Source organism: Hippopotamus amphibius, chromosome 7 (genome assembly GCF_030028045.1).
Source record: "Hippopotamus amphibius kiboko isolate mHipAmp2 chromosome 7, mHipAmp2.hap2, whole genome shotgun sequence".
NCBI lineage: Eukaryota > Metazoa > Chordata > Mammalia > Artiodactyla > Hippopotamidae > Hippopotamus > Hippopotamus amphibius.
Window position 1 is genome coordinate 114,734,242 of NC_080192.1, and position 22,003 is coordinate 114,756,244.

General features: G+C 35.4%; 1 protein-coding gene across 5 annotated transcripts in view; it reads right to left on the reverse strand.

The window, feature by feature from the left end:
- Nucleotides 1–22,003, reverse strand: part of EML4 (EMAP like 4) — a 151,190-nt gene that overhangs the window by 82,092 nt on the left and 47,095 nt on the right. For 2 of the 5 annotated variants that reach the window (XM_057741039.1, XM_057741040.1), the window contains one exon: nt 3,192–3,374. In XM_057741039.1, coding sequence (XP_057597022.1) covers nt 3,192–3,374 — 183 coding nt within the window. Of the gene's footprint in view, nt 1–3,191; nt 3,375–13,056; nt 13,380–22,003 lie in introns of those variants that run through there. The other 3 variants (XM_057741038.1, XM_057741036.1, XM_057741041.1) reach the window with 3 other exon arrangements.

A 22,003-nucleotide genomic window follows, 5' to 3' on the forward strand; every position in this document is an offset into this window, starting at 1 on the left:
TAACAAAACTTTATGGATTTCTCTTGATGTGTTAATATCAATATTAGAGAACATAACTGGTCCGGCAAATTTTTTCACTAATGGGAAATAGAGTAATTCTTAATGAATTATGCTCATTTCTTAAATAATATTTTCGCAAATTATTAATCAGTCCTCCCCCCATCAATCCATTTTATAGCCAGCAATTCAAAGCCTGTGTCTAAGGTAACAAAGTAACTTAAAGAATAATCACTAGTGGACTCCATTTGAAAATGTGAACCACATCAGCATACTGTAAGAATGGCAGTCAAAGTAAACTTATGATGTAGAATTAATGGAAAGGAACTTAGTAACTCTCTAATTAATAAGTTATTAATAAGAATTAAGAGTCAGCACTATGTGGAAAGAAAAAGTTCCAACGTAGCAGCTATAGGTGGCTCCAGAACTAGATAATCTCCACTAAAGAGTCTGTAAACAAAACTGATTCTGAATTCACTTTAGAGATAAAGGAATTATGAATGACAACTAGAAAAGACAACTTACAAAACTATGTTCCTAGGGGATAGGAACTACAGCTACTTAAATTGTATTTGTATTTCATGAAACTGAAACAGGTAGGTGCTAAGTAACTGATGTGTCATACAAAATATCATCTGTATGCCAAATTTAAAAAAGAGCAGTCTTTAAATTTCTCTATATTTCTTTACTGAACTACTTTAGTAAATAAACGAGAGAAAACATTAATTTTTTCTCAACACAAGATTACAATGTACTATTGTTTTAGTATCATAAAACTTTAAAAAATTGTAGGCTAATACAAATTACATAAAATCAGGTTTTAAAAATGTTGTGGATAACAACCAAATATCTTGTCATTTTCTCTTATAGGATTTAAAAATACTTTAATATAGAGCCAGAAGCTAAGGGTACACATATCAATTATAAAAAACTGTTCTCTCTTTAAGCACAGTTTACCTTCCCTGTAAAGCCCATATACATTAATACTCTAACAACTCTAGAATCCTCTTATAAAAATTAATTTATAACCAAATAAGTCCCCCCCCCCCACCATGGCATAATCTTGGCAGTCCTCAAAGTTGGTTCTCAAAGAATTAAACACCCACTTACAACATTATTAACCAAAGTGGTTTCAATCAAGTCTTTTGCCAAAGTCTCAGGTCCCTTATCCTATGCCACTGACACATTTATTTTACTAACCAGTAACGGAAAAGATCTATCCTGCTATCTAACTCTCCACTATTAACACAAAGGCCCAGAGTGTTGGAGGGTGGAGGTATAAGAATGGGAATCAGAAAACCAAGCAAAATGAAGGCCCTTCCCTCAAAGCTTCACACTTCGTAACTTCAGGGTCCCTGAGCATTTCTTTCAGGTCTGTGGCCTTCCATTCTCTACTCTCTAACGGTTCCAAATGTTTACTCCCTTTTTTTTTCACCACCCACGAACTGCCTCACTTTCCTGAAGGGCATCATTATCTCCTGAGGAGAAAGTGATAAGCAATGAAACCTCCAGCCCTGACAGCTGTGAATGTATACGACCTCCACTTAGTTTCACCTCTTTCCATCCTGTTGGAATGGATGTCTCAATACCCAGAAGCAGTCTCTTTTTCCATCTAAGATTAATAGTTTTTATGTGCTCTAACATCCCTTCTCAAACTCTCTGGAAACGTGCCTCAATTACCACCGCCCCTCCCCCACCAACATCATCTTCCTCTGCTTTTTGTCCTCAACATGTTTTTCTGCTCAAGTCTATAACATCTTAAAAAATAAAAATAATTAAAACTGCCCTTCGATTTAGCATCCTCTTCTAGCTACTACCCTCCTCCCCTCTCAGGCAAATTTTTTGAAGAGTGGCTATAGTTGCTGCTCTTGATTCCACAATTCTCCTCAATTCCTGCTTCTCAAAATACTGCAATTAGATTTGTAATCCTATTACTCCACTAAAATTCCTTTTGGAGAGGTTTCTAATGTTCTCATAAGTGTCAAATCCAATGGTCACCTCTGTGCTTTACTTGACCTCTTTGTAGCAGCTGGCAACATGAATCACTCTTTCTTTGCTACGCTAAAATACTGAAGATCCCAAAAGAACTATCCTGAGCCACTTCCTTGTTTCTATGGCTCTTTCTATGGCTTCAACTATCACCCATAAGCTGAACATTCCCAAATTTTTATTGCTAACCAAGACTAGCATGAGCACTAGACCTACAATTTAGCTATCAATATGTGTCTATCTATACACCATATATACCTCAAACTCAACATTCAGAAACTGAATTCATAACCTTTCTTTCACATCTGATCCTCACATTCTGATTAACTATCTAACTTCTAGCTAAAATCTAGGAATTATGTAAGACTCCTCCCTAGGTTAATCATTTGCACTGACATACTGCAATAGAGAGGTCAGCTGATGAATCTTCCTCTTCCCGTTGCCAAATGGGAATAATCATACCTATGTCTGTCTACTCTACCAAGAAATCAGTGAGATACATGAAATGGTATGTTTAATTGTTTGATTAATGTGAAAGAACTTAAAATTCCTTCTGGGTAGTTGGAAGAAGGGAAAGGCTACACAACATCTACCTGCTCCAAACTCAGAGTAGAAAGGTCCTGATAACTGTTTATTTCAATCTGTGAAAATTCCCCATGTCTGGAAGTTAAAATTTCCATTGAATTGAGGTTGGCAATAAGTTTCAGAGTTTAAATTAAATTATTCATGATTCTGCTGAGCAATGACCACAGAAGGCTTAGAATGAAGCTATATGAACTATAATGGTTTAAATCATTTCTGTAATGATAAGAGGGTTCATTTTAAAAGTAGGGATGCCTACCTGCTATGTTCAACATACAATGCGAAGTCTTTGGGAGACATAAAAAGATGATTCAGTTCTTGCCCTCAATACATGTGTTATGAGTTGGAAGGTATTAAATTCACACAAACACTATGACATGAAAGCCAGTAAGTACAATCTGTGGCATTACACGAAAATTCCCAATTTAAAATAATAAACTTTACGAATTTCTTGGGAATAATGAAAAAGGAAATGGAAAATAAACTAGTCATAAGTAATCCAAAAGAGAAACTATAGTTTCATAGTCCCAATCTTAATGTCACTGATAAAATACATGTTTAATATATTATTTCAAAGAAAATGTTGCAAAAAGCAAAACTCTTCCTACTTACAACACAATTACCTTTATTTGGGACTGATTTTTTCACTGAGGCTACATGATCTTCAGAGATTGCAAGACGCCTCAAAACATCAGCCAAAGCTGCCTTTAGTACAGTGATTTCATCTTCTTGTTGTTGAACTCGTAACTCAAGGGCTGAGAGGCGATCTTGAACGTCAGAGGTACTGGCAGCAGAAATACTGTCATCTATAAAGAAAAGAAAACATGGAATATTTTTAAAGTAAACTGCTTAAGAATATAATGACATATAAGAAAAACTATGCCAGATAAGTCTTTTAAAAGATGAGAAAAACTGAAAACAAAACATTTTTACACAGATTAATTTCTGTAAAGATTTTCATAGCTACTTCAATTTAAAATAGTAAAAGTTAATATAACTGACATACAATTAAAACTATGAAAATTTTCCCATGGTCAAATTTTCCGTATATTATAACCATCACCTTAATAGTTTTTTCACCAAATTGTTCCCTAAATATATCACTTTGTAGACATCTAAAAACTTGCAAGACTGCAAACTATTCAAAGCATTCTTCTTATTATATCATCATCATAATTATTTGTGAAAATAAGGAGTACAAATCACTTCAGTTATGGTTTATGTATCAGATTGGGAACCCTTCACCTTCAACATCAATGATCAGAAAGCATTCTTTATTTCTATCTTTATTATTATACTCTCAATCTCCCCCCACAAACACTGCTACATATTTAGTAAAAGACTTTTTGCTGCTCCTTCTCTCCCCTCAACGCCTCAAAACTCTCTCTAAAAAAAAAAAAGGTATGGTTTCTATAAAGCACATAGCTAATATCTGCCTTAGGTATGAAACAAGAACAACGGCAACAAAAAATAAAGTTTGGCTGTAACATAGCAATTACAAACTACTTCCAAAGCTATATAACTTTAGAGTACACTACTTTGGTCAATCTGAATCTGAATGTATAAAAAGATCAATTGCTACTGGCTAATTCACTATAAGCAGGAAAATCAGGGGGGAAATTAGGTTCTCAGAGAAGAATGGTTTGACCTGAGTGACATATACGAGGTCAGTCATTCACACACAAAGCAGCAGTGTGCCATTTTTCTCATACTGAGATAAGGTGCCAGACATCTTAAGCAGACAATTTAACTCAAAGTTTGAGTTAAAAATAACAACAACAAAACTCTCAGCATTTAAAAACCAAAGTTATCACCCTTTATTATGGAGCAGTAAACTTATTCATATTTAAGACCTTATACGCCTACAGACATCTCAGGCATACATATGTACTCCCTTCTGTCTTTAGAGATAATTCAATGGCAATGTTTGAGAAGTACTGGAGTGGAAGGAAAAGTTGGGTTTTATCTTTAATTTAGACTTCACATTCTAGTTCCATAGTTAATAAGTTGTATAATCTCAGGCAAGTTATTTTACCTAAGTTACTTTTAAGTTATTTTGAACTTCAGTTTCCTCCCCTTTAAATATGATTGTTATGAGGATGGTACCCAGGACATGTCTGACATTCAATAAATGTTTAACATACAACAGCAAAGCACAAAAAGTATAATTTGAGAGCTTTGGGCCCATGTATTACATACAAGGCAGCTATGTCAAACTTTGAGATGCTTAAGTTCTGGTAAGAACAATTCAGCTTCTCACTTCAGAAATTTTTATATTTGAGGTCTTATTCATTTCCAGAGCAGTCTAGCTGAATTCTAGCTGATTCATACTCTGTAGGTGTGCTATACTATGATTACTATTATATTTGTCTGCCCAGAATACTTTCCTATTTTCCTTCTTCTGATAGGAGAACAGCAGCTCTTTTGTGGAACTCCACCAGTCTTTGAGGTTCCATTAGGGCTGTCAATCTATGATGCCTCATTCTCCTCTCTACCACCCTGCACTATTAACAGGTTGAAGCATATTAAGTGGCCTTTTCAGTTGGTAAAAATATGACTATCGGTAATTTCACATGGTTCAATCTAATACTACCATAGAAATGGTTGTAAGATATGGATGAGGCCAAATGGAGTCCTCCAAAATTTCCCAGAGAAAAAGAGAGAGAGAGACAGAGACAGAGAGGGAGGGAGGGAGGAAGGGAAGAGAGGGAGAAAGGGAGGGAGGGAGGTGTAGCCCATCCTTCTTGGTTTGTCAACTATATGGACACAGAGACCTAGGGCTGTCAGTGATAGAGTCTTGTCTGCTCTGAGTTCCAGTTCTAGTATCTGAAGCCCTGGACCTTCAATTCTGAGAGCTACTCTAAAATTTCTTTTAGCTAATTATGTAGCCTAATAAACTCTCTTTTTACAAGCCAACACTTACTTGTAAGCCAAAGGTCCTGATTAAGTCAGTAAATTATACAGATATGCCTTTCTAAACTGTTCTCAATTTACAAAAGATGGGTTATATATCTAAATTATAATTATAGGTAAAGTATTTACATGATTTTTATAAACACATAATCTCCTTAATTCTTTTGGGAAGGCAGCAAAGCCTAATGGAAAGATTATCAGACTATATCGCCAAGGGTATATATAGTCCTAGGTTTTAGTACCGACATGGTAACTAGCTTTTACTTTTGGTAAGTCACTGAACTTTTATAGACTCTGATTTTTTAAAAAATGACTAAGGTCTTTATTTTGTGAAACTTGGACAGTCACATGAAAGGTGGTTCGGCTTGTAAAAATCCTACCACAACCTGCTAGATACTGTGATAAGACACAAGGACAACTTTTCAAAGGACATAACAAGCAAAAAGTTAACTATTAACAATGTCCTGTGTTTATATAGTACTTTTCCTATTTATTACCTCATCTCCCTCCTCCATCTACCTATATTTTATATTTGAGGAAACAGCTTGAGAAGTTAAATAGCTTGCCCAAGGTCACCAAACTAGTCTTGATATCTGAGACTCAAACAGAGGACTCTTGATTCAGAGTTTAAGTGCCCTTTACTCTATTTCATGCTGCATCTTAACAATAATCACAGGAGGACTGAATAAATATATTTTTTCACAAAGCCAGGCAGGGTTTAAACTATGAAGTGATATAATCAGATTTCTGTTTTAAAAAGGTTATTTTGACTGCTGTAAGAAAATGGACTGGAACAAAAGAAGAGTAAATGTAAGGAGGGGCTTCCCAGGTGGCGCAGTGGTTAAGAATTCACCTGCCAATGCAGGGGACATGGGTTCAATCCCTGCTCCAGGAGGATCCCACATGCCGCGGAGCAACAAAGCCCGTGTGCCACCACTATTGAGCCTGTGCTTCACAGCCCGTGAGCCACAACTATTGAGCCTGTGTGCCGCAGCTACTGAAGCCCATGCGCCTAGGCCCTGTGCTCTGCAACAAGAGAAGCCACAGCAATGAGGAGCCCGCATACCACAATGAAGAGTAGCCCTCACTGCTGCAACTAGAGAAAGCCCACTCACAGCAACAAAGACCCAATGCATCCAATAAGTAAATAATTCTTTTTTTTTTTTTTAAAGAGTAAATGTAAGGAGACCAGGCAGGAGGCTAATGCAGTAACCCATGTGAAAGGTGAAGGTGGCCTATGCTAGGGGTAAGGTGTTCATCTGTCTCGATTTGTCCAGGACAAACATGCCTGCTATCTCAGTAAAAATATCATAACGCTCCTTCTTTCTGTCTAAAGTTTCCCAGTTAGAATAATCAATTACAGGGTCACCCAAGCTAAGGCAGCAGCAACAACAGAGATGCAAAGTTGCACAGTAATTGATTATAGCCCTAAAACCCTATAACATCTTCCTAATATCTTGGCCCTTCACCTTTTCAGGAGCAATAAAAGCTGTGGTAGAACTGTGCATAAATTCTGGTGTTACACTGCCTGAATAAATGTTTGCTACGTACCAGCTCTGTGACTGGTTTCCTCATGTGATTTTTTTCATGCTAATTAGTACTTATCTCAGGTTTAAGATTATTAGATGAAATAATGCACAGCACTGCCATACAGTGAGGTTTCGATAAGTTACTATTTTGTATAGTGGTGTTCTTTACTACACTGTTTATATGATTGCTACAAAATCAGAAATGACCTAAAGTCCCTGGATGGGGTTAATAAGCTGTATGTTCACACCACGGAAAGGCATGCAATTAATAACAATAAGATAAGTATATAAACTAGAAATCTGAAAGATCTACAAGACAACTCAAGTGGGGTAAGCAAAAACTAGGGAACAAAATGTACTGAATAATTTATTGAAACACACACATGCACTGAAACATACTTCTAAAAAATAAACAAAAAACTTTATATTTATATATGTATATAATGTACACATAGAAAAAGTCTAGAAGTATACACATCAAACTAGTAATCGGGTTATTTCTGCCTAGGAGAATGAGATTAGAAGGATAAGGATAAAGGGAAATTTTTGCTTTTTAGTGTAAATATTTCTGTATTATTTGAATTTCACAATAAAAAGGTACCATAGTTATTTTTTATATGTTTAGACTTATATTGAAACTAAAATACAGTGCTTCTGAAGCTTGATTTCTTAAAGCAAGTTTCCTCCAGGCACAATATTCTAATTTTATAAAGGAAACATATTAGAGCATAAGGCAATTAAATTTTCACTCACTGATTACAAAAGCTAGAACAGCAACTATCTTAAAGATCAACAGCCCCTCCTGCCATTTTATACATGAGTAAACTAAGACTGCAAAATTGAGTTACTAGTGAGCACACAGCAAACTGGGGTTAGAGCGGCTTCCTCAGATGACTCCACAGAACCCATCGCTTTTGCTCTTTCCATTTTCAACATTTTGTTCTTATTTTTTTCTCTCCCAATCTCTAATGTACCACACGCACATTCACATTACACTTTTTAAGAATATACCTGTTCAGTAAATATATCTATTTTCTGGGGGCTTATTCCACTCCCCTTTCTTAATGCAAGTACACTGATTCCTTTTCCTTATACTGTGGTCATCTCTTATTTCTTTGCTCCTTCTCAAAATAGTTTCTAGCTTTGAGGGTAAAGTATGAACTACAAATAAATTCCCAAAGGTTCTTAAACTTATTAAGGGGGAAAAAAGAAGGAAGGAAGGAAGAAAGGGAAGGAGAGAGGGAGACAGAGAGAGAAAGAAAGAGAAAAGAAGGTTCATAAACCTCTTTTCCACCAGTCTAATCTATTCACTGGCATAAATAAGTCTCTTTTATCAGAGGTGCAAGCAAATTTATATGTAACTAGTAAACTTTAATATCCAATATTACAGTTCTAAAACTACAATGGTAGCTGCTCATTATGCTTTTACTACAGTGAATCAGAGTTAATTTGTCCTCTGAGTTGTCAAGAAATACATGTTACCTTTGCGGTGGTATTCTATTCTAAATATTTAGAAGTTGGCAATCCAGCATCATATCAGAATGAGGCATGCCTATACATTCTAGCACCTTTTGAATGTCAATGATTTTATGTAAATCTTTCTAAAATAGAACATTCCTGTCTTCCTAACAAGGGCATAATAACGTAGCCACTTCTAGATGACTCAGTCTTCATTGAAAATATTAATTACTTTGTCCTGTAAGCACTGTGATAAAATGATGCCCTGGAGGCTATTATATTTCTAATTAAATCAAGTACTAAATTTTCAAACTTGTAATATTTTTTCATACCTTTTCTGTTTTTTTCTTTGCAGTTAAGTATTAACTATGCCAGTCTACAGCAATACTTCTTTCCAATCAAATTTCCTACATTATGGGATATTGGATAACCAAGCGTTTTGAACTGTTTACAAGAAGAGAAAATAACCTCTGAAATTAGGACCTCATCTATTTAAAAAAATTATATTATGTACGTATATCATATACACATACATTATGTATACAATTTAAACATAGAGGGAAAAAATGGACACAGCCCCAGGCCTATCATTTGTCACTGGAGTCCCAGAGGAAGAGGAGAAAAAGATTCTAGGTGAAAAAAATATGTGGCAGAACTTCCCAAGTTAAATTAAAATTCACAAATCCATTAAAATTCAGTATATTGAAGTCTCTGTCTCCACCACACATGAAAATCAAATCCAAGCAGATTAAAGAATTAAAGGCAAATTTATAAAACCTTTAGAAAAATAATACAGAATATCTCCATATCCTGCAAGTAGAGAAGAGGTTCTAAACAAAATACAGAAAGCACTATCCATAAATACTGAAACTACATTAGAATTCAGAACACATTTTCACTAAAAGACACAATAAAGAGAAAAAGCAATTCACAAACAAAGAAAAGATAGTTCTAACACTTATAAGTGATAAAGGATTAGGATCCTGAATACAGAATTCCTACAAATCGATAAGAAAGACAAACAATCCTATAGAAAAACTGGCAAAAGCCTTGACTAAACACCTCATGGAAAAGGAAACATAAATGGACAATGAACATATGAAACAAGGCTCAAACACAATAATAATCTTGAAACGGAAAATTAAAACCATATGAAATACTATTTTATACTCACCAAACTGGCAAAAAAATTTAAAGTGTCACAATATCAAGTATCCCCTAGGATACAGAGTAATGTGAATTCTTATACATTACTGGTAGGCGGTAAACTGTTTCAAGACTTCGAGATTAAAAGCAAAACAAAGGGACTTCCTGGTGGCGCAGTGGTTAAGAATCTGCCTGCCAATGTAGGGGACACGGGTTCGAGCCCTGGTCTGGGAAGATTCCACATGCCATAGAGCAACTAAGGCCATGTGCCACAATCATTGAGGCTGCATCCCAGAGCCCACGAGCCACAATTACTGAGCCCACATGCCTAGAGCCTGTGCTCCGCAACAAAGAGAACCCACTGCAATGAGAAGCCCATGCACCACAACAAAGAGTAGCCACAACTAGAGAAAACCCGTGCACAGCAACAAAGACCCAACGCAGACAAAAATAAAATAAATAATAAATAAATCTTTAAAACAAAACAAAACAAAAAATCCCACCAACTTTGGCGTCATCTGGTACAACTGAAGACGCACACATCCTATGACCCAGCAATTCTACTCCTGAGTGTACAGACCCTGACAGGGTTGTCAATCTTTTTCTATGAGGGCCAGACAGTATTTTAGGCTTTGCAGACCATACAATCTTTGTAGCAACTATTCAAATCTGCCTCCCTAACACAAAATCAACTATAAATACATAAATGAATGATTGGGTGTGGCTATGTTCCAATAAAACTTTTTTTTATAAAACAGGTGGCCTACCAGGCAGTTTCCCAGCCTCTGCTCTTGCATACATACACCAAGAAAAATGTTCAATAATGTTCACAACAGAAACAAACTGGAAACAACCTAAATGTCCACAACTGTAAATAAACTGTGATATAAGCATTCAACAGAATACTACAGAGTGGTAAAAATAAACTATGGCTACATGAAACATCACGTATAAATCTCAGTAATATAAATAATGAGTGTAAAAAGCAAGTTGGACTTGATATAAAGTTCAAAAAATACAAAAGAAATATATTGTTTAGAATAAAACCATAAAGTGAGGGAGTGATATATATAAAATTTATGACAAGTTACTTCTGTTGGTGGAGGGTAGGGGATACTACAGGTATAGGGAGGCGTCCACAGGTAACAGAACATCTATGTCATAAAGACAATTAAAACATATATTCTATTATACTTTTTTGAGGTGGCGGTTACTGATTTTTCTCTTCTGAGAGAGGATGCAGAATGTGGATGACTAGACTATATAATTAATTTACTCCCCCCCGCCTTTTTTTTTAGAACAGTGAAACCATTTTTGCCAATTAAACCCCAAACAGATAAAAATGGAGTTGTACTTTTAAAGAACCCTGACGTTTTGTCATAAAAACAACTAAACCAGGTGGTTTTTATGATTGTTTTAAGGGCTGATGGTATGACCCTAAGATTAGTTGTGACCTATGAACCTCTGGGGGGGAAAAAAAGTCCATCTCAAAAAGCTATATGATATGAGATACAATACCATCCAAAGAACAAATATTTAAAAAATATAAAAATGAAAACAGTCTCTGATCTCCCCTTCCGAAAGCACTTACGTTAAGACACTGGGCAGGCCTTAATGAGTAGAATGGTAGTGGTGAGGACAGAGAACCATGAGAAACCAGTAACAAGACCATGCATTGTTTATACTTAAAAAAAAGTGAAGGCACTAGCCTAAAGGACATGAATGGGGAACTGATTAAATAAATAGCTGTACTACCGTACACAATGGAGCTCTTAAAAAGGATGGTATATATTTAAAACCATACACAAGAAAGTTTAGTAGGAGTAACAACATACTATAAAGAAAAAAATCGCAGGCAACATTTATAGGGTAGTTCTATCTTTGTAGAACTCTACATCCACAGGCATACACACACATACAGAGAGACTGGAGGTATGTCTCTGGCAAGTGGGATTTCAGGGGCTTTAGCTTATTTATACGCTTATATTTTAGATGAATTTTCTACAAAAAAAAATTCTTTGAAAACAAAAAAACTATTTTCTCAGTAAAGAAAAGCACAGCTAATTCAGGCTGTGATGTAAACCTAATAACGCACCCAAATTTTCAATACAAGTTTGGTTAACGTGTAGATTTTTATGCATAGTGAATGAAAACATTTCTGTAAAAGTATATGTCTCATAATGTTTGAAAGAAATATTCTCAGGCTAATAAGAGACATAAAAATCAACACAATACATCCAAAGGAAAATCGAGTCTTCAAACATCATTTCTTCAAAAAACAAAACAAAATCACAACTGATTTGTAACATTAGTAAATTCCCATCAGAAAGCATTTAGCAACTTAAATGGTTTTTTCTTTTGTTCTAAAATGGAATTGGCTGTCTTCAAATATTGTTGCATAAAGACAAATACTTAAGTATATATAAAAAAGTTATGCACTATGTATTCTACGACAGCTAAAATTTACTTATGGAAATAAACCATAATAAAATATATTCATAGAAACAGAGCTCATATGAAGATATATTTATGCAGGAATTAATGTTTCCTATTTATCTTAATATTCCATTTCTAAACATCAAATTTTTCTCTCAAAGAAGTTTTAATTAAATAAAGCATTTTAACTGTTAAAGCTTGGATATTTCCTTAGTAAATGAGAATATTAATTACCTCCACCCAGCAATACTACATGAAAATAAGAGTATCTAAATTTGTCTTCAATTGAATAACACAAACACTGTTGACTTATATTTTCTCGTTTTAAAAACTTAGGTTTGTTTTTCCTTGTAAGATATTCTAACTAAAAATTCCCCTACTAGGATAAATTGTAAAAGAAACTGTGTTAAACAAAAGAAAATATAAAACCATATTTGCTACAACACTCGGAGCATGAACGCTAGCCCCAGGGAAGGACTTTACTTCCTTCTATCACTAGGATTCATCCACAATTAAGACTTTTTTATTTCAAAGTCTCACTTAATTTAACACAGAATTAAAAACAGATAATCAGATAATTCTGCTTTTCATGTTTTTTGGTTAGACTTCATAGAAGCAAAAGTCAGGCTTAATTACACAATTCTGATTTAAGAAAGGTGCTTTTTTTTTTGTTTTTACTATTTTCCACTAAAAGCTGCCGTTTTTATTTTTTTCCTCACGAATAATATAACGACCATTGTGGGGGGCGGGGGGGTGGACACAAGTTGAACAAAGCCCATTCTGCCTTTACAGCAAGAATATATTTGCTTATAAAGGGGGTACAATCTTAAGCACTTTATAAAAGTACATAGGAAAATATTTATGCCATTATGGACACATATATTTAAAGAAAGGAGGTGGGGAGGGAAGGTAGGGGCCTAGATTCATTCCCACATCCTCAGATTTCTTTTGTCACAAGTAGTAAAGTTTGAGACACAAGCCTGAATTCCCAGGAAAGATACGTTACCAGTGCAGAAGTTCATAAGTGTAGAGGAAGCACACACTGAAGCGAGACCAGGCAAGCCGTCTTCCATTCTTGCCACCTACGTTACAAGCAATATAAACCAGTTCTGTCTACGTTTCCTGCTGCCTCCCTAGATAGTTCCAGAGCAAATCCTAGCTCTCTAAATCTCACGACATACTTTACATTCTGAGGAAATCCTCCCGGTCCAGATGGCCTACCACAAAGCACTTCTATGTTGGCACAAATAAAAACTTCTTAAGATAGTTCTTCTCCTGCCCCTTTGCTCTCTAATCTAAAGAAAAGTTTTCTACTTATTTATAAAGAGGGACAAAGAAACTGAAGGAGAGAGAGCAAACAGAGCACGCAGGCAAAAGGAGGGTAAAGATACAGACAAAAAACTTGGGCTGCTTTGGGGAGTGGCTAAATTCCAGGCGCGGGCAGAAACAGATGAATTAATGCACCACATGAATATTCACTACAATTATTTGGTTGTCCTCAGGCACTTCTTTTCTGATCTTCTTTAAATTGGTTAGGAGTAAGGTACGACTACTTCAAATACAAAACCCAGTTTTTGCCTTCTGAAACTGAAACATAAAACATATTAAATAGTTTCTATAAATGGCAGAGTTTAAAGCCCCCCAAATGAGTATTTTTCTCTACTAGGAAATTAAATAAACAATGTGTGTGCAAAGTGGCAAGTCACATTTCCTTTTTCCTTTTGCTTTTGTTTAAAGTAAAATGAAATCCACGTGAACTGTAAAGAAACTAAAAGATCACTTTTCATTAATTTTTAAAACCTAAGTGTAACATGGCTGGTTCATTACAACCATTTCACCAGAGTAAGATAATGAATACAATTAACAATGAGAATAGTTATTTTTCTTAATTCACTAATTTTCCAAATTATTTTAATATAATACAACTGCATTACTAAGTAACCTATAATAATTTACATCTACATCTGGTCAGATATTCTGATTTTAAACCACATATGCTTACAATAATGTAAAAGTATAAGGGAATTCAAATTACAAATACTTTTAGTGTAAAAGCAGGTGACAGTTAAGGAACGCAACATCTATTTATTCTTTTGACAACTACTGCTAAAGCTAATTTAAGAACAAATTCATGGAGATAAGTGTCAAAACAAAGCTAGTGACAGATTATCTCTTCAATTCACTGCTTTTAAGCTTTATATTTATAATTGAGAAAAGCAAATTTAAACCAACCCAAAGTAAAACAAACAACAGGACTACCATAAACACACACACACACTACTGTGAAACGGATAAAATCTAAACCAAACCGGACATTAAGAGCTGTGCTACAAAGATTGAGATAAGAATAAACTAAAAGCAAAGTTGATAAAAGACAGAGGAATGAAGCACAATGATCTAGATTAATATTTACAAAAGCCTTTACAGAAGAAAGTGAGAACCACCAAGAGTGTTTCCTAAAGTGAGACTTGGGAAAGTTCTTCTCTATAGATTAACACCTGGTTACAGATTCATCAAAATACAGGAGCTACTTGGAAGATTAACAAGAATTAAGTGGGCTGCGGGTGTGCAATGTGTTTGAAACAAAGGACGCTTAGGGAAGACCATACAGGATGAATGGGAAATATAATGATTCAAAGGAAATGTAGCGCCAGGCACAGACTAGGACGGAGTTCAAATTCTTGCTATTGATTGGGGAGAAGATTTGAAGCAGACTGTACTTTATTATGTCTCTCTTCAATCAACAGACAAATGTAAGACTGTAGGTTTATAATTTAGGTCTTAACTACTTTTCTTTACAACAAATGTAGCCCAATTAAATGACTGCTCACAGACTCCTAAGGTCATAAGAAGGGCTCTCAAAAAGTTCTGCAATCTAGTGCTTTCTAACTAGTACGTAACAAAAAGGCTCCCCTTATACACTACAGTACATGGGCTTCTTTTCACCATTTCCCATTTGTAGACTGATACTAATTTGTAGATTATATACCTTGGGCATTCCTTTTTTCTCAAATCAAAATCTGATTTCAGGCCAGAAACTATGCGGTTCCTAATCTCAGCTCAGTTTCTTTGCTCAAGAATCATCTTCTCTCTTAACTATTACAATCTTTCCAAAAGGCCTAGTCATACAGTCAAGTATCTGAATACTATAACGTACAGAAATTCTTCAAGATGCTGAGGTGAATTAAAAGCAATTTTACTAATAGAATTTTACCTACTAGAAATTAGAAATTAAAGTACAGACTTAAGAAATGCTACTCAAGACACAGGATTGATGGAATATGGCCACTGACTGGATGAGGGAATGAAAAGTAGGGGAGGGTCCCCATGTTCTATTTGGAATACTGAGTAAATGGTTAGGTAACATTCATTGAGCTAGGAATAAAGAGAAAAAAAAACAAGGTGGGGAGTGGGGGAGTAGAATAATGAGCACTTTTGGACCTACTGAATGTGAGGTCACTGCAACAAAAGCATAACAGGGTCTTGGGCTTCAGATAAAGGCCTAAACTAGAGATGTACATATAATTAGAATTATATGTACTATATTAGAATATAATTGATAGCTGGAGTTATTAGAATTGATGACTGGGATTAAGAGAAGAGAAGAGAGCCAAGATTATTTTTTAGGGCAGCCAGAAGGAAAGGAATGTGCAAATAACAGAATAAAAACTGTCAGAAAGGTAGTCATACAGTCAGGAAAAAAATAATATTTCAAAGACTGAAAAGACATCAAAACACAAGGACTGAAAATGGTCCACGGGATTTCGTAATTATTAGGGGACCTTTATCAGAGAAGTTTCAGTGGAGTGATGGGGACAACAGCATGACTGCAATGTACTAAAATGTGTCTGGGAGGTAAAGAAGTCTTTTTAAAGAATGTGGTTGAAGATTGAAAGGGGGAAAATGGAATGAGGTGGGGAATGAGCTGTGCAAGATTGCTGATGGGGTTTTTGTTCAACATTTACAAGGTTTGGGCAAGGAACCAATGACAAAGTGAGCTGTACTAACACGAGAGGGCATGCAGCAAAGCTCTAGTGTTAGAGAAGACGTGAAGAGCTAAAGTGGAAAACACAGGCCAAAGGACGAGCCTTAAAAAGGGACACTTTTATCTAAGAATGAAGGGAAGAAGATGAGAGCAGGCCCAATATTTGGTTTTATACCTAAATTTTTTATCTTGTGAAGCAGGAGACAAGGTCACCTGCTAAGAGGAGCTGGTTAAAGCTTAAGCCAAGTGGTTAAGTGTGGAATTGTCTACACTATCTGACTCATCATACTGTAGGATATTATAACCATCTTTTAATAAAGTTACATTTTATATCCCTAATTAGATTGTAAAGTCCTCTGAGGAAGAAGCTATTTCTTTTTTGTTTTCCTCTACACCTGGAAAGCACCACATGTAGCAGTAATTCTCCAAATAGTGATTGATTTATTGTGGCTGTACTTCAGAATCAGCAGCAAAGACAGGATAAAATGAAGGACGAGATAGAAACTCCTATTACCTTAGTGACATGCCAGAGGACTGGGGTTCCTTTAGAAGAATAAAACCCCCCACATGAGAAGTTTCATGGAACTGGGAGGAGGATCTGGAAGAAACACTTTCAGCCAATGACTACACGACAGAAAAGATAGGTCTCTCTCTCCTATTTTCCTCACTACCTTAAGTATTTCTTCATTTTTCAGCTTCTTTTTCTGAATATCTTTCTTTCCTCTTTTGTACCTGGACTTTGAGACTGACTGACTATCTATCTATCTATCTATCTATCTATCTATCTATCTATCTCCCTGACTTTCCTCTCCCTCCTCCTCCTCTCTCTCTGCCACAACATGCCTAAAATGAAGTACATTTTTGTTATTGCTGCCACGGTTTTAGAGATTTAATCTAACCAAAATGTTAGATATTTCTGCACTACTGGGCCTCAATCCAGACGTATTTATTTCACCACTAGATGTTTTTCTTATTTTCATAAGTAAATGAATACTTATATTTCTCTTTTAAAAACCCACTTTACTCCCCTCCCTAATCCCGCTGACAAACTCATAGCTTTCTATAGGTACTGAGTTCTAAACTTATACTTTCTCTCTCTCAAGCGCGCACACACACACTCCTGGTGAATCACTGGCCCTTGGTGGAAAATACAGCATGTCTTGCTTTTAAGAAAAATATACCACCATATTAATTCCTGTAAAAAAAAAAAGTTTCTGGAACACAAAGTTCATGTGTAACTGAAAACTTATTTAACATGCATTCACTGGTTAAGAATACAATGCTGTGTTTAGACTATCTGGATTCAAAAACTGGCTTCACCACTTACTAAACGTATAACCCCAGGCAAATTTTTAAGCTTCTCCATGCCTCAGTTTCTTCATCTTTAAAATAAGGCTAAGAGTACCTAACATATAAAATTATAGAAAATTTAATAGATATATCATTAAAGGGCATTTAAAAAGCGACAGTAAGAACTAAAATAATTATTAAGATTCTAAGATAAAGGCCTGGTAAACACACACTTAGATTGCCTTAATTCTTAATGATTAGTAAGATTTGTAGGGCCAGGTACACAAATAGGCCAAAGATTTACTGAAACAGTCTTTGAAACATCAGCGGAAAGAGCTGCTACATTATTTTACTAATTATTTACTCACTAAATTCCATTTCATCATCAGTAAGTTAAAGACTAAATTAGAATGAGCAGAAAAAATTTAATACAACATAAAAATGTGTTATTTATTTGATAATCACTTTTAACATTCAGTGAACTGCCATTCATTGTCAGAGTTTGAATAAGACTAGCTCCAACCCTAAGAAGCATGGATGAGCGGGGAAGAGAGAAACTGTGAACAAATAAAGAAAGTATAATACAACAGTTGTCCTGATAAATACATACAGAAAATAGCAGGACCAAAAAAGGGGAAGCTTGCCAATTTTTAATGGCAGAGAAGGTCTGGTCTCTGGAACAAGTAATTTTTCTATTAAAAGAAAAATACCGATGAGAATTTTTTAAAAAGCAATGCAACTGGAGAGCTTACTATGTAAGCCTATGAAACATAAGGCAGGGACTTCCTAGATGGCTCAGTGGTTAAGAATCTGCCTGCCAATACAGCAGACACGGGTTCGATCCCTACTCCAGGAAGATCCCACATGCTGCAAAGCAACTAAGCCCATGTGCCACAACTACAGAGCCTGCGCTCTAGAGCCCGCGAGCCACAACTACTGAAGCCTGCAAGCCTAGAGCCCGTGCTCCACAACAAGAGAAGCCACCGCACTGTGATGAAGAGTAGCCCCCACTCTCTGCAACTAGAGAAAGCCTGCCTGCAGCGACGAAGACCCAAAGCAGCCAAAAAATAAATTAATTAACTTAAAAAAAAAAAAGAAGAGAAGGGACACTATTTTATATGTACATAAAACTAAAAGTGGAAAAAGACAGGATTAAACAAGTACAGTACAAGGCCCAAGAAAATCCTTCTTTCTGAGGGGATTCCCTTTGTTGAACCTCAGAGAAACTGTGTGGGATCCTGCTACTACAATCAAAATTGTATTTTTTTTTTCATTTTCATTACTTTTTTTTTTTAATTTTGTTTATTTATTATTATTTTGGGGGTACACCAAGTTCAATCACCTGTTTTTTTTTTTTTTTTGGCTTTTATTTTATTTATTTTTAAAATTTATTTATTATTTGGGGGGGGGTACACCAAGTTCAATCATCTCTTTTTATACCCATATCGCCGTATTCCCTCCCTCCCTCGACTCCCCCCCCCCCACCCTCCCCATCCCAGTCCTCTAAGGCATCATCCATCCTTGAGTTGAACTCCCTTTGTTATACAGCAACTTCTCACTGGCTATCTGTTTTACAGTTGGTAGTATATATATGTCTATGCTACTCTCTCCCTTTGTCTCAGCTTTCCCTTCACCTCCCGTCCCCCCAAACCTCGAACAAAACTGTATTTTTATACAATTGCCACCCATCACAGGCCAAGTGTTCTGCCTGAGAATTATGTGCAGTATGTGCATCTTTATTCACAATTTAAGTGTATCTAGAAGATCTAACAGATTAAGATTAACTCTTCTTTAAATGACTTGCAGACCAAGTACACACAGACAAGAACTCTCTTTTTAATCCACCTGCAAATGTACCGAGGGCATTCAAACAATGGGAGATTCAATACACGATTAGATAACCATAAAGGTACAATTTACACATAGCTGTGCAAATTATTAGCACTCACTTGTCACTTAATTTAGGTAGTATTATTTCTTTAAAAATAAAACAAATTTTTAGATTTCCACAAAATATTTATTCATTCTCCATTTTACTGAGTGACTGATTTGTCAGGCACCATATTAAATCCCAAGGACACAAATTCAAATTCAGTTCTTCCCACTTTGAAAAGTAAAATATTTTAAAGGCGAAAATTTAAAATAGATATTATAATATATATAAGAAATACGTAAATATTGCCTATAGATCAATAAGAAAAGACATCAACCTAAGAGAAAAAAATGTGAAAAAGATATGAACAGGCAAACTTTTGTTTGTAGGGAAGATGGATCAACCTCTCTGCTAATTAGGGACATACAAATTAAAATCACAAGCTACTATTTCCTATCCATTAAATAAACAAAAACTGTAAATTCTGGCAACACCAAATGTTGGCATCAGAACTTTAATAAATTTTGAAGGAAAATGTACATTCATAAACTACTTCGGAGAATAACCCAGCAAGATTTACTGAATTTGAAGGTACACTCACTCTACAAGCCAGTAACCCCACTCTCAAAAACAGGTCAAGGCCTTGAATAGACATTTCTCCAAAGAAGATATATAAATTGCCAAAAAGTACATGAAAGAATGTGAAGAAATTAAAACCCTGTGCACTGCTGGTAGAAATGTAAAATCATGTAACTGCCGTGAAAAACACCCTGGAGGTTCCTTAAAAAGTTAAACATAGGTCCAGCAATTCCATTTCTAGGGATATATACCCAAAAGAATTGAAAGCAGGGACTCAAACAAATATGTGTGCACCAATGTTCATACCAGATTATTCACAGCAGCCAAAAAGTGAAACGACCCAAATGACTACCCACAGATAAATGGACAAATGAAACGTGATACATACATACAACGGAATATTATTCAACCTTAAAAAGGAATAAAATTGTAACACAAGCTACAACATGTATTGTAATTATTATGCTAAGTAAAATAAGTCAGACACAAAAGGACAAATATTGTATGATTACATTTAAAGGAGATATCTAGAATAGGCAAATTCATAGAGACAGAAAGTAGAACAGAGGTCATCAGGGCTGGGAAATAGGACCGTGGAGTTATTATTTAATGAATACAAGGTTTCTGTTTAGAATGACAAAAATGTTCTGAAAATGGACAGAGGTGATGGTTTACACAACACTGTGAATTATATACCTAAAAATGGTTATGATAGTAAATTTTATGCTATGTATATTTTATTACAATAAAAAAATCACACCACAGAAAAAAATAACAATGTGTATCACTTCACACCCATCAGGATGGCTATAGTCAAAATGACAATTAGTGTTGGTGAAGCTGTGGAGAAACTGAACCCTCATACAGTGCTGTTGGGAATGTAAATGGTGCAGCTGCTTTGGAAAACAGTCTGGCGGTTCCTCCAAAAGCTAAACATAGAGTTACCATGTGATCCAGCAATTCCCTCCTAGGTATATACCCAACAGAAATGAAAAGATATGTCCACACGAAAACTTGCACATGAATGTTCACAGTAGCATTATGCATAAGAACCAAAAAGTAAAAATAACCCAAATGTCCATCGAATGATGAATGGATATTCACTCATGTGGTATAACCATGCAATGGAATATTATTCCTCCATAAAAAGGAACGAAGTACTGATATATGCTGTAACACTGATGAATCCTGAAAACATGCTAAGTTAAAGAAGCCAGTCACATGTTGTATGATTCTATTTACATAAAATATGTCCAGAACAGGCAAAGGTGTAACAGAAAGTAGACTAGTGGTGCCAAGAGACTACAGGAGATGGGGGAAATGGGGAGTGACTGCTGAAAAACAAAGACTTTCTTCTTAGGGTGATGAAAATGGTCTAAAATTGATTGTAATGAAGGTTGTACAATCCTGGGACTATACTAAAAAACACTGTGTTGTATACTTTAAATGTATGGTATATGAATTATAGCGCAAAAAAAGCTATTACCAAACCAACAACAAACCCTTCATTTATAAGCCACAAAGACTTTCATTTCATAATTTAAATTGTAAATTCCCTGAGAAGGTATAAATAGAGTTTACATTTTCCCAAAAGTATAAATGACTGGCAGAAGAGCCCACTGGGGCATTACGGAGTATGTGAAAAGGGTACAGGAACCATCTAAATAAGGGTACAAATGGGGTGGGGGGGCGCAGAGAAGCTGGAGTTGTAAGAACAACTTCAACTTTTTCATACTGTATTGCTTAAAAGACTATTATCTCTATTTATTAAATTGTCCAAAGATTAACAAAAATGTAATGGCCTTTGTAAACAAAGACGTTACTCACTGTATCTAGATGTGTTTTACTGAGGATGTTTTTCATATACTGAGAGAGATCTGGGCTAAGTAGGTCAAAATCTCTCACATGGTACTCTTGTAATAGGGATAGATGACTGGCTAGAGTAAAATTTGCAATTTGTGGCTGCTGACATTTAAGATCTCTTCAAAAACAGAAAGAAAAAGGAAATGTCGAGAGGACGAAACCTCAGCTCCTTTAAAGCACATCTTTACAAATGCAAATGGATTAGTTTCTTTAGTCAGCAGGAGACTGACAACTAAAACAATTATTACTGATCTTAGGGGCAAATTTTTTAAAAAATGACAACAAATAGTGGCCAGAATGTTAGGACAAAGGCAGTTGTACTGGTGCACTTTCGAAGTCTACAAATTTTCTGAAAAGTAATCT